This window comes from Symphodus melops, assembly GCF_947650265.1.
Source record: "Symphodus melops genome assembly, chromosome: 12".
NCBI lineage: Eukaryota > Metazoa > Chordata > Actinopteri > Labriformes > Labridae > Symphodus > Symphodus melops.
In genome coordinates, this window is record NC_136702.1 from 25,853,580 (window position 1) to 25,864,763 (window position 11,184).

At 44.4% G+C, this 11,184-nt stretch overlaps 1 protein-coding gene across 6 annotated transcripts in view; it reads right to left on the reverse strand.

The window, feature by feature from the left end:
• Positions 1-11,184, reverse strand: part of ttn.1 (titin, tandem duplicate 1) — a 141,843-nt gene that overhangs the window by 14,613 nt on the left and 116,046 nt on the right. For all 6 annotated transcript variants that reach the window (XM_079357888.1, XM_079357886.1, XM_079357885.1 and 3 more), the window contains 16 exons: positions 10,862-11,158; positions 10,045-10,632; positions 9,636-9,938; positions 8,959-9,543; positions 8,559-8,864; positions 8,108-8,410; positions 7,721-8,026; positions 5,845-7,608; positions 5,400-5,693; positions 4,398-4,682; positions 4,001-4,300; positions 1,829-3,895; positions 1,402-1,704; positions 1,009-1,314; positions 503-793; positions 95-394 (listed from right to left, as the gene is read on the reverse strand). In XM_079357888.1, coding sequence (XP_079214014.1) covers positions 95-394; positions 503-793; positions 1,009-1,314; positions 1,402-1,704; positions 1,829-3,895; positions 4,001-4,300; positions 4,398-4,682; positions 5,400-5,693; positions 5,845-7,608; positions 7,721-8,026; positions 8,108-8,410; positions 8,559-8,864; positions 8,959-9,543; positions 9,636-9,938; positions 10,045-10,632; positions 10,862-11,158 — 8,598 coding nt within the window. The remainder of the gene's footprint in view (positions 1-94; positions 395-502; positions 794-1,008; positions 1,315-1,401; positions 1,705-1,828; positions 3,896-4,000; positions 4,301-4,397; positions 4,683-5,399; positions 5,694-5,844; positions 7,609-7,720; positions 8,027-8,107; positions 8,411-8,558; positions 8,865-8,958; positions 9,544-9,635; positions 9,939-10,044; positions 10,633-10,861; positions 11,159-11,184) is intronic.

An 11,184-nucleotide genomic window follows, 5' to 3' on the forward strand; every position in this document is an offset into this window, starting at 1 on the left:
AATCCTGCAACCTAATTTATGACCTTATTTCTCACTTTCATAAAACTGACATCATTGTTTGAACAGAAGTTTAAAACCTGCTCTCGGAACTTACTGAAAGTGTTTCTTGCAAATATTGGTTCTGACTGGAGGTAGACTCCAGCTCCATACTTGTTGACTCCCCGGACTCTGAACATGTATTCAGTGTTCTTGAAGAGCCTAGTGATGTCACAAGTGAGTTCTTTGCACTCGGCATGCATGATGACCCAGTTCAGTCTGTTGGTGTCCCTCCTCTCCACTATGTAGTGGGAGATCTCATCGCCCCCATCCTCAAGAGGAGGCTTCCAGCTTAGTGTGCATGACTCTTCTGTGATTTTGGTGATCTCAATGCTGCCTTCACAAACTCCAGGGGTGTCTGAAGAAAACAAATGCTCTCTGTAATTCACTTTCACTCCTCATTACAGATTATGATATTTTATTTCATAATGCATCAAGTTTTTAATATTTGAAAAAGTTCTCTTACCAAGCACTTTGACGTTGACCTCGGCAGTCTTGGTTCCACTTACATTCCTGACCGTGAGGATGTACTTTCCAGTGTCATCTCTGTCACAGAACTTGATGACGGCCATGGCCTTGGTGGAGGTGTACTGAAGGTGGTACTTTTCACATAATTCCAGCTCCTTGTTGCCCTTGGACCAAGAGGCTTTAGGGTCAGGTCTGCCTCCAACTGCAGCGTCCAGAACCAGGTCGGAACCAGCTCTGACCATCACAGTTTCAGAAAGGAGTTTACTATCCAGCTGAGCTTTTGGAGGTTCTGTGGGCGGGACAAATGGGCATGGATATAAAACAATAAATAGGATTGCACTGCTTTGTGGGAACTTCCTTAGATGCAAACTAAATTAAATCTTTTAGCCCATAAGTGTGGCTCACACAGAGCAGAAACATGAGAGCGTTTCATGAGGTCAGAAGTGTAAGAGCATGTTGTATTGTATGGTCATTGGTCATATCGCACCAGCAAAATGCACTTACCAAAGTCTGTCTTGCATTGCACAGACCCAGTGGACTCAGATGGTATGCTGTAGACCTGGTTGGCATTCTTGGCGATGACCCTGAACTCATATGGCTCGCCCTCTCCCAGGGCAGTTACAGTGTAGAAATTGTCCGTCACATTAGTGTAGTTGCACTTAAGCCAGCGGCCTTCACCAGTCAAAGTGTATGGCTTGCGTTCAACAATGTAGCCAACAACTGGACTGCCCCCATCATTCAATGGAGCTGACCATTTGAGGGAAACGGTGGTTCTCGTAACATTAGTGACTTCTGGCTTACTTGGAGGATCTGAAAAACATATGACAGAAATTTATCAAACAGGATTTCAGCAACATATTATTGGGTTTGGTGATTGTTAATTGCATTAAAACTCACCAACTGGGTTTTGAGCAACTGCTCCCTTGGAGGCTTCACTTGCTTTGCTTAGTCCAGCACTGTTCATGGCATAAACTCTGAACTGGTACTCCAGGCCTTCAACCAGGCCCTCTACCTTGTAGTAACACTCAAAGCAAGGGATCTTGTTCTCCCTCACCCACAGGATATTGTTTCTTTCCTTCTTCTCGATCCAGTAACCTGTAACCTTGCTGCCACCATCATGGTATGGCTCCTCCCATTTCATGGTCATTGTATTGGCAGAAACATTAAAGATTGATGGTTTTGTTGGCGGACCAGGGGGAGCTGTGAACAAAATTGACATTTTGGTTTTTAAGCAAAGAATGTCTGATTCAATTGAAAACATAAATAAAAAAAAATAATGAAAATGCAATTTCTCAAATATAATGTTTAAAAAAGTAAAACTTACTGAAAGGATGCTCTGCAACTATTGTCTCGGACTCAGTTGACTTGCTGACACCAAATCTGTTCTCAGCAGATACCCTGAAAGTGTACTGCATGTACTTTGTCAGGTGACTGACATGTAGAGATGTGCGCTTTACACTAGAGTTGATCAGCTGCCAGGCAGTGGAGCCAGACTCACGTTTCTCCACAATGTAGTTGGTGATGTCAGTGCCACCATCATCCTCTGGAGGTTGCCAGTTTACAACACAAGACTCAGAGGTGATTGATGAAATTTCAATGGGTCCAGTTGGTGGACTAGGTCTACCAGTTACATTGACTTCAATGGTAAAGGTCCTGGTTCCAGCAGCATTCTCTAGAGTTAGGAAGTATTTACCACCATCTCCTCTCATGGCTTCCTTTACTGAGATGCTGGCTCTATCCTTGGTTACTGTGATTGAGACTCTGTCTGAGCTCTTCAGCCTCATCTCTTCCAGCTTCCAGATGACCTTAGGAGCAGGTCTACCACTGATGGGAACATCGATGGTGAAAGTACTGCCAGACCTACACGTAATTAATTGGTTGGCAATCTCACTGAGGTCAGCAGCTGGTTCAATGTGTGGCTCTTTGACCAGTGCAGGAGTAAGAGTTTCCCTGGGTTGGCTGTAGCCAGACTCATTCTTTGCTTTCACACGGAAGTCATACTCATCTCCCTTGTTAAGCCTTTCAACCATATAAGTGAGATTCTTGGTGTTTCCAACCACTACCCATTTGTCTGTACCCTTTGGCTTAGCCTCAATTACGTAGCACTGGATGCGGCTACCTCCATCATGCTCTGGTTTTAGCCAGCCCAGTAACACAGAGTTGTCTGTGGTATCCAGGATATCCATTCTCTTTGGACTTGCGGGCTCTGCAGTTGCAATGATAGGCTCAGTAAGCTCAAATACCTCACCAACACCATGTTGGTTTTCGGCTGAGACTCTGAAAAAGTATGGCACTCCCTCCAGCAGGTCCTGGATCTTAAGGATACGCTGTGTACATTTTCCACCAGACTGTTGCCAAGTGCGACGGCTAGCCTCACGTCTCTCAACAATGTAGTGATGGATTCGGGCTCCTCCATCATGTAGAGGAGGTTCCCAGACAACTGTGACCGAGCCTCTGGACACCTCTTTCAAGGCTACAGCCTGTGGAGCTCCAGGAGTGTCCATTACCTTAACAGTGAATGTAATGGCCTTGCTGCCACTTGCATTTTCCAGGTTAACAGTGTATTTACCGGTTTCATTTCTTGAGCAGTTTTCAAAACTTAGAGATGTGTAGCCTTCTGTAGTTGTAATCTCTGACATGACACCTAGTTCTCCTTCTTCCTTGACCCAGGTGGCTGTCGGAATGGGCTTTCCTCTGAAGTGGATGCCCAAGCACACAGAACCTCCAGCCTTGACAATGTGTGTCTGCTTGAATGTTGCATCAATATCCACCTGTGGTGGCATTAGCCTGTCCACAGCCTGAGCGGGCTCTAGAAGTTCCTTTTCTTCACCTCTACCAATATGATTGACAGCTGCGACCCGGAACTTGTACTCAGCCCCTGTCTGTAGACCAGTCACAGTGTAATTTGTTTCTGGGACCAACTCCTCATTGACTCTCTTCCATTCTTCATCTTCTCCCTTTGCCATCTCAACAATGTAACCCATGATCTCCATGCCTCCATCATCCGCGGGCCTGGTCCATTCGAGGCTGATGGATGTGTTAGTGGAGTCGGACACACAGATCACAGATGGAGCACAAGGAATATCCTTTGGCTCTGCGGCTTTGATAGGCAAAGAGACGTTGCTTGGAGCTCCAGTACCAGCATCATTCACTGCCATTACACGGAACTCGTATTCCATATCCTCTGTTAGGTGGAGCACCTTGTGGGCACATTCAACAATGGGCTTCTTGGTTGTAACCTTGTAAAACCGTACAGTTTTCTTTTCTCGTTTCTCCAGGAGGTAACACTGGATGGGGTTTCCTCCATCAGATGTTGGAGGACTCCAGGACAGAGTGATGCTCTCTCCTGTAACCTCAGTAGCGTCAGGTGTCCCTGGTGCATCAGGAGTAGCTGAGGAAAATTAGGAAATATATAAGTGCAATCATCTTTCGAAATCTCAGAAGCATTTTGTGTCTGAAATATTAAATGAAAAAAGTATTCCTTTTTCACACTTACTGTATTGCAGCTGAGCAATGATGGGGCTGGATTCCAAAGGTCTACCAACTCCAAACTTGTTTACAGCAGAGACCCTGAACTGGTATTCATTTGTCTTTATGAGCTTGGTTGCATTAAATGTGCACTCCTTGCATTCATCAGACACCAAGGCCCAGGAAATCTTGGCGGTCTCACGCTTCTCAACAATGTAATGTGAAATCTCGGAGCAGCCGTCATTCTCTGGTGGGTTCCAAGACAGAGTACACTTGCCTTCTGAAATATTACTGAACGTGATTGGTCCTACGGGCTCCCCAGGCGTATCTGCAGTACATTGGTGTGTACAATGTAAGTTGGAACATGAATAAATACATTCTTAAATGTTATCGACAGCATGGGAATGCACAAAAAAACTGCATACCTTGGACTTGAACCATGATGTTCTCCTTCTTGCTTCCAGATCCATTCGTAGCCTCCACAGTGTAGAGGCCACGATGGGTACGGTCAGCATCCCTGACAAACAAGGTGCTGGATCCAGCTACATTGACAATGTCCATCATCTTTTTGGTAATCTCAACACCATCTCTGCACCACACCACCTTGGGAACAGGCCGTCCTGTGATTGTCACTTTCAGCCTGATGTTGTCTCCTGCCTTGACTGTCAAACCTTCAAAGTACTCTGGGCCAAACTCAATATTTGGACAAGCTGGTTTTGAGAAAGAGAGATAGAATTAGCTCACAGAGTGTAGTTTAACTAAAACGGCAATATGTAAGTGTACATTTTAATAGGATTTTATTGTTCATTAAAGGTGCGATATGTAACTTTCAAAAATACTGCATTTGGAGCGACACCACATGGCCGTCAGGCAAACTGCACCAACAACCTGTCGCTTGCTCTTACACAAACAAGCATCAACGTCGCCCCTGAAACACTGAATATTTACTGGCATATTATTTGCAGAGGAGGTCAGAGGTCATACACATGTGAGAGTCTGTAAAGGAGTCTGTGTGTCTCATTCTCCATCCTACAAACAACAGTCTCAACATGCTCTGCCTGAGAGCAGGAGTGTGTGATGAGTGTGTACACCTGAAGGCGGCCTCTGAATGTGCAGGTGAAGCGGGAGTGTGTGAGGAATTTGTGCTGTTGATTTCTTTAAGCGGAGCAGAGTGAGGAGGACGTTGAACTTTCACCGAAAATACAACTTATTTTACAGGCAAAACAGATAGACAGTTAACGTCTACTTTTTCACATCAGCTAAACGTTTGCTTAGTAGTGGATGATAAACAATTACTAGTACAAGTTACATATACATGTAATGTATGTGTTTGCCTGATGGCCATGCAGTATCGCAACATACACAGTATTTTTGAAAGTTACATATCGCCCCTTTAAGTTTAGTATTACAACTCTTAAATTACTTACCGTTTTCACTTCTAACTACAATATTGCCAGAGGAGTTGGATGGAGGACTGACAACACCAATTGCATTTCTTGCAATCACTCTGAACTCATAGCGTTCATTTGTTGCCAACCCTGTGACAGCGTACTGGCAGTCATGTACATCAGTCAAGTTGGCCTTGAACCAGCGCCCATGTCCTTGACGCTTCTCAATATTGTAGCCAGTAATCTTGCTACCGCCATCACGCTTTGGCGCATCCCATTTCAGGGTCACTGAATCACTAGTCACATCAATGTAATCAGGCTGGCCAGGAGGATCTGAAAGACATATGTATATTATTTGACCAAACCAATTATAAAATTGTATTCCAACTACCATTGTTAGATTAAAAAAATATTTAAAAAAATGTATGATATTTCTCGTGCAATTGATACAGAAGAATAGTGAATAATGTAAATCAGCACTCACCAACAGGACTGACAGCCATTGTGGACTTGCTCTCATCACTCATTCGACTGAAGCCAGAATCATTTTGGGCATAGACTCTGAAGGAATACTCAAGGCCTTCAATGAGTCCCAAGATCCTGTAGTCCGTTTCTTTGATTAACATGGTGTTCACCTTTTGCCACATGATACTGTTCTTTTCCTTCTTCTCCACATGATAGCCCTGGATGGGGGTACCACCGTCATAGATTGGCTTCTCCCATTGGATGGTCATGCCATCAATGGTGACATTATACACAATGGGCATGCCTGGTGGCCCTGGAGGTCTGAACTGGTGCTTGGCAATGACCATCTGTGAGACTAAAGCTTCACTGACACCATATCTGTTTTCAGCACACACCCTGAACTGGTATTGGACACCCTTGATAAGGTTGGGCACCTTGAACTGAGTACCTTGTACACTGGAGCTGGCCATCTTCCAGTCAGATTGGGAGGTGTCGCGCTTCTCCACAGAATAGCAGGTAATGTCTCCCCCACCATCGTCGTTAGGTTCTTCCCAGGATATCATGATGCTTTCGGCTCTAACTTCATCCAGGCGGATGGGTCCAATAGGCTTTGATGGTGGTCCAAGTGTGATGACATGGATATGGAAAGATCTCCTGTTGACCTTGTTATCAAGAGTCAAGGTGTATTTTCCCTCATTCTCCTTCTTCACATTCTTAATCATCAGAGTGGCTTTGTTGTCCGTCTTCTTGAAGCGTACTTGGTCACTCTCCTTCAGTGGCAGGTTGTCCTTCAGCCACAGAACAGAAGGTTTGGGTTTTCCTTTGTATGGCAGCTCAATGTGCACATTGTGACCCAGGCGGACACTTATCCTGCCATCTGGGTACTCAGCAAGGCTTGCCTCGGGTGTGATAATGTAATCGATTACTTTAATAGGCCCAATCTCAAAAAAGTCACCCTGTCCTTTCTCATTCCTTGCGGCAACTCTGAAGAACACATCAGAGTGCTCCTTTAGTTTTTTAACTTCAAACTCACACTGTCTGCTTTGTCCCCCCAATGACCATTCCTCATCCTTGAGCTTCTTCTCAATGACGTAATCAGATATAATACTGCCACCATCATAATCAGGCTTCAGCCACTGCAGGGTTACAGAGGTCTTTGATGAATCCTTCATAGAAACCTCCTTGACTGGTCCTGGGGTCTCTGTAGCTTTCACAGGCTCAAGAGTTTCACATGGATCACCAACACCGTTCTCATTTTCTGCTAACACACGGAAGAAGAAGGAGGTCTTCTCTGAAAGATCTTCAATAGTGTATCTTGTGTCTGTGCATTTGCTTGTCACTGCAGAGTACGATCTCTTGGAGGAGTCTCTCTTCTCAACTATGTAGTTTGTGATTTCAGCACCACCATCAAGAAGTGGAGGTTCCCAGCAGAGAGTGACCTTTCCACGGGTCACGTCCTTCAGCACAAGATTCTTGCACTGAGCCGGAGTATCCTGGACCTTCACAGACAGGGTCAGTGTCTTTGGCTCTCCAACACCATTTGCAATCTTTACTGTGTACTTTCCAGTATCAAGCCTGGTAACCTCACGCATAACAAGGACTGTAGTGGTGTCTGTGTGGTGGAATTCATATTGGGGATTGTGATCAATGCATTCGTCTCCCTTGCACCAGGAAGCTGATGGAGAAGGTCTGCCCTTTAGAGGTACGGACAGCTCCACATCCTTGCCTGCCTTCACAATGTAGTGTGTTCTCATGGCCACATCTGAATCAATCTGGGCCTCCTCTGAAAATTGTACAACATATTCAAGGTCAAACAGACTACAATATCAAAGAAATTTAAGAATAAACATATTGGTTAAAAACTGAAAACACTTTAATATGAAATTATTATTTACCAAGGATATCCTTTGCCTGCACAGGCTCAGTCATCTCCAGCGGCTCCCCTCGGCCAGCACAGTTGATAGCAGAGACTCTGAAGAAGTAGTTGACATCTGGTTTTAAGTCGTGGACTGTGTATTCTGTTGTTTTTACCTCTCCCTTGGAGGTTATCATTGCCCACTCTTGTTCTCCTTCAACAAGCTTCTCCACCATGTAACTTGTGACTTCACTGCCTCCATCCCATTCTGGCGTGGACCAGCCTAAAGTAATGGATGTCCTTGTTGAGTCCGCTACCTTCAGCTTGCATGGCTCATCAGGTGGATCTGAGAAAAACGTATGCGATGCATAGAGTAATGCAACTGATTTTTTTTGGTTGGAATATGTATTAATGGTAGAACACTTACCAACTGGGTCAGCCGCCTTGTAGTAGTCTGATGCATCAGAGAACGGTCCCTCTCCAGCCTTGTTAATGGCACAGATGCGGTACTGGTACTCATTTCCTTCCGTCAAATGGTAGATGGTCTGTTTGATGTCAGTGACAGGGTCTTTGTAAACTCTGATCCAGCGCAAACTCTTCTTGTCACGTCTCTCCAGGTAGTAGCCTGTCACAGTGCTACCTCCATCCACACCTGGTTTGTCCCATTCTACCACCATTGTGGACTTGGTGGTAGTAGTCACCTCAGGAGTACGTGGCTGCCCAGGAGTTACTATGGACATTAAATACAAATATAAATAATTAGTATTTCTTCACAATAAATAGTAAAAAGCAAAAGTAGACAATTGAAACATTGGGATAGTCATGTTAACTTATTTCTATTAAAGTCTTATCTGCAGCCCTCCTCAGCCCAAACGTACCAAAAGCGTTTTTAGCGATGACAGGCTCAGACTCCAGTGGCTCTCCAACTCCATACTTATTGACACCCATTACTCTGAACACATATTCATTTCCACGCAAAAGCTGGCCGACAGTGACATATGTCTGCTCATGGCTGTCTGAAACTGTTGACCAAACCACTCTACTGGTTTCACGCCGCTCAACAATGTAGTGGGTGATCTTTGAACCACCCTGGTCTGACTCAGGCACAGGCTCCCAGCTGAAGATAATTTTGTCTGCTGTGATGGAGTTGAAGTTAATCATGCCAGATGGGGGTCCAGGTTTGTCTGAAGGGTAGTGAAAAGGGGAAAGGGAGAATTAAACTTAATACAACAAAGGAATTCTAAGAATATTAAAAGGTGAAGCAAAAACTTGAAATACCTAGGATTTCAATCCTAATAGTTGCCGACGCTGAACCGAGAACATTCTTGATCTTTATCTCATACGAGCCTGTGTGAAGGCGAGCTGCATCTTTGATCAGAACAGCAGAAGAGTCAGTTGTGCTCTCAACAGATATTGTAGAAGTTGCTACCAGCTCCTTTCCATCCTTAAGCCACTCAATTGTTGGCAGAGGCTTGGCGATAATGCCAACTCTTAGCTTAACAGAAGCTCCAGCCTTGAACTGAACCACATCCAGATACTCTGGAGGTAGATCAATAGCTGGGGCACCACATGCATCCACACATGTGACTGGGCCAGCAATGAGAGATGGGTTGCTGACAGATCCTACAGCATTCTTGGCATACACTCTGAACTCATAAGACTCGTCCTGGTTCAGTCCAGAAACTGTGAAGCCCATCTCAATAATGTTTGTGAAGTTGGCCTTCACCCATCTGCCATTTGGAGCATCCCTCCTCTCCACACTGTAGCCTGTAATTTTGCTGCCACCGTCATATGGAGGCCTCTGCCATGCCAGGCTGACTGAGTTCTTGGTGACTTCTGTGATGTGGACATTTGCTGGGGGCTCTGTGACATTGAATTAAGAGAGGGTCTTGTAATTAAACAATGATCAAGAGTACAAGCTGTTTTAGAATTATATATTGAATTAAACTACTTACCACAGGCATCAATTGCAAGCACTTCCTCAGATGTCTTGCTCATCTTTCCAATACCTGCTGCATTTTCAGCTGCTACCTTAAATTCATAGATGAGGCCAGGGCAGATGTTGGAGACTCGCCACTGATTTCCTGGGATTGCTGTCTTATTGATCTTCTGCCAGAGGATACTGCTCCTCTCTTTCATCTGGAGATGATATCCAATCACAGGGTTTCCACCATCATTGACTGGCTCATTCCAGCAGACTATCAGACACTCCCTAGATACAAAGCTGAGCCATGGTGTAGATGGGGGTCCAGGGATGGCTGTAATGGAGAAGCATTCTTGTGAGTGCTCAGAAGAATTCATAACACAACACATCACATTATTTTACATCAGTTCTTTTCTTTTTGAGTGTTTAAGTTTACTTACTGTATGGAAGCTTTATCATGACTGGCTTGCTGTCAATATGGTCACTGACACCGAAACGATTTTGAGCCTTGATCCTGAACTGGTACTCCTCCCCCTTTGTCAGCTTATTCACCTTGATTGCACTTCTGGCAATGCTAGTTGACACCTCTGCCCAGGTTGGAGTGCTAGTTTCCCGTTTCAGAACAATGTAGTTGGTGACAGGGCTGCCTCCATCATATTCTGGAGGGACCCATTTCAGACATACTGAGGTTTCTCCTACCTCTCCGATCTCGACTGGACCAGTTGGTGGGCCAGGTTTATCCAGGACAACAAAGGTAATAAAGATCTTGGTAGTGCCTCCAGAATTTGAGGCAGTCACTTCATATTTTCCAGCATCAGTTGAAATGCTTTCTAGTAGAGTGATGATTAAACTGTCGGGAGTCACTTCTGTAAGCAACCTCTTAGATCCCTTGATGACAACATTGTTCTTGGAGATAATCACCTTTGGCATGGGCCTGCCAGTAAGAGGGATCTCAAAGGTCAGATCTGATCCTGCTTTTACATAAACTGTATTCTTGGTATAGTTCTTTGTGTCAAATTCAGGGGCCGCTGTAAATAAGAAAGGAGGGGGAAAAAGTTACGCATTTCAACTTAAAAATAGTATACAGACCAAACTATATTTCTTGACAAATTCCAAAGGTTTTCAAAATGTCTCAATTACACAATTTCAAAACTAGGAAACTAATTTAAAGCTATTATCTGTTTTCTAGAAACATTAAAAAAATAAATAAAAGCAGTCATTAAAAGTAATCAAAAGAGGTAATAATAGAGATAATACCATGTATTTCTTTGACAATTACGGGTACAATCATCTCCTTTGGTTCACTGAGTCCAGCATGGTTCTCAGCACGAACTCTGAAAAAGTACTCAGCACACTCCCTCAGGTTCTTTATGGTGTGGGTCATGGTCCTCACAGTTGCACACTTCACCCACTTGGTCTGTCCCTTCTCCAGGGCATCAATAAGATAACCAGTGACTCTGCTACCACCATCATATTCTGGTCTTGTCCAGGCAATTGTCACACTATCCTTTGTAACATTTGCAACTCCAAGTTTCATCGGTATACTTGGAACCTCTGTAAAAGACAGGATGAAGTTTAGT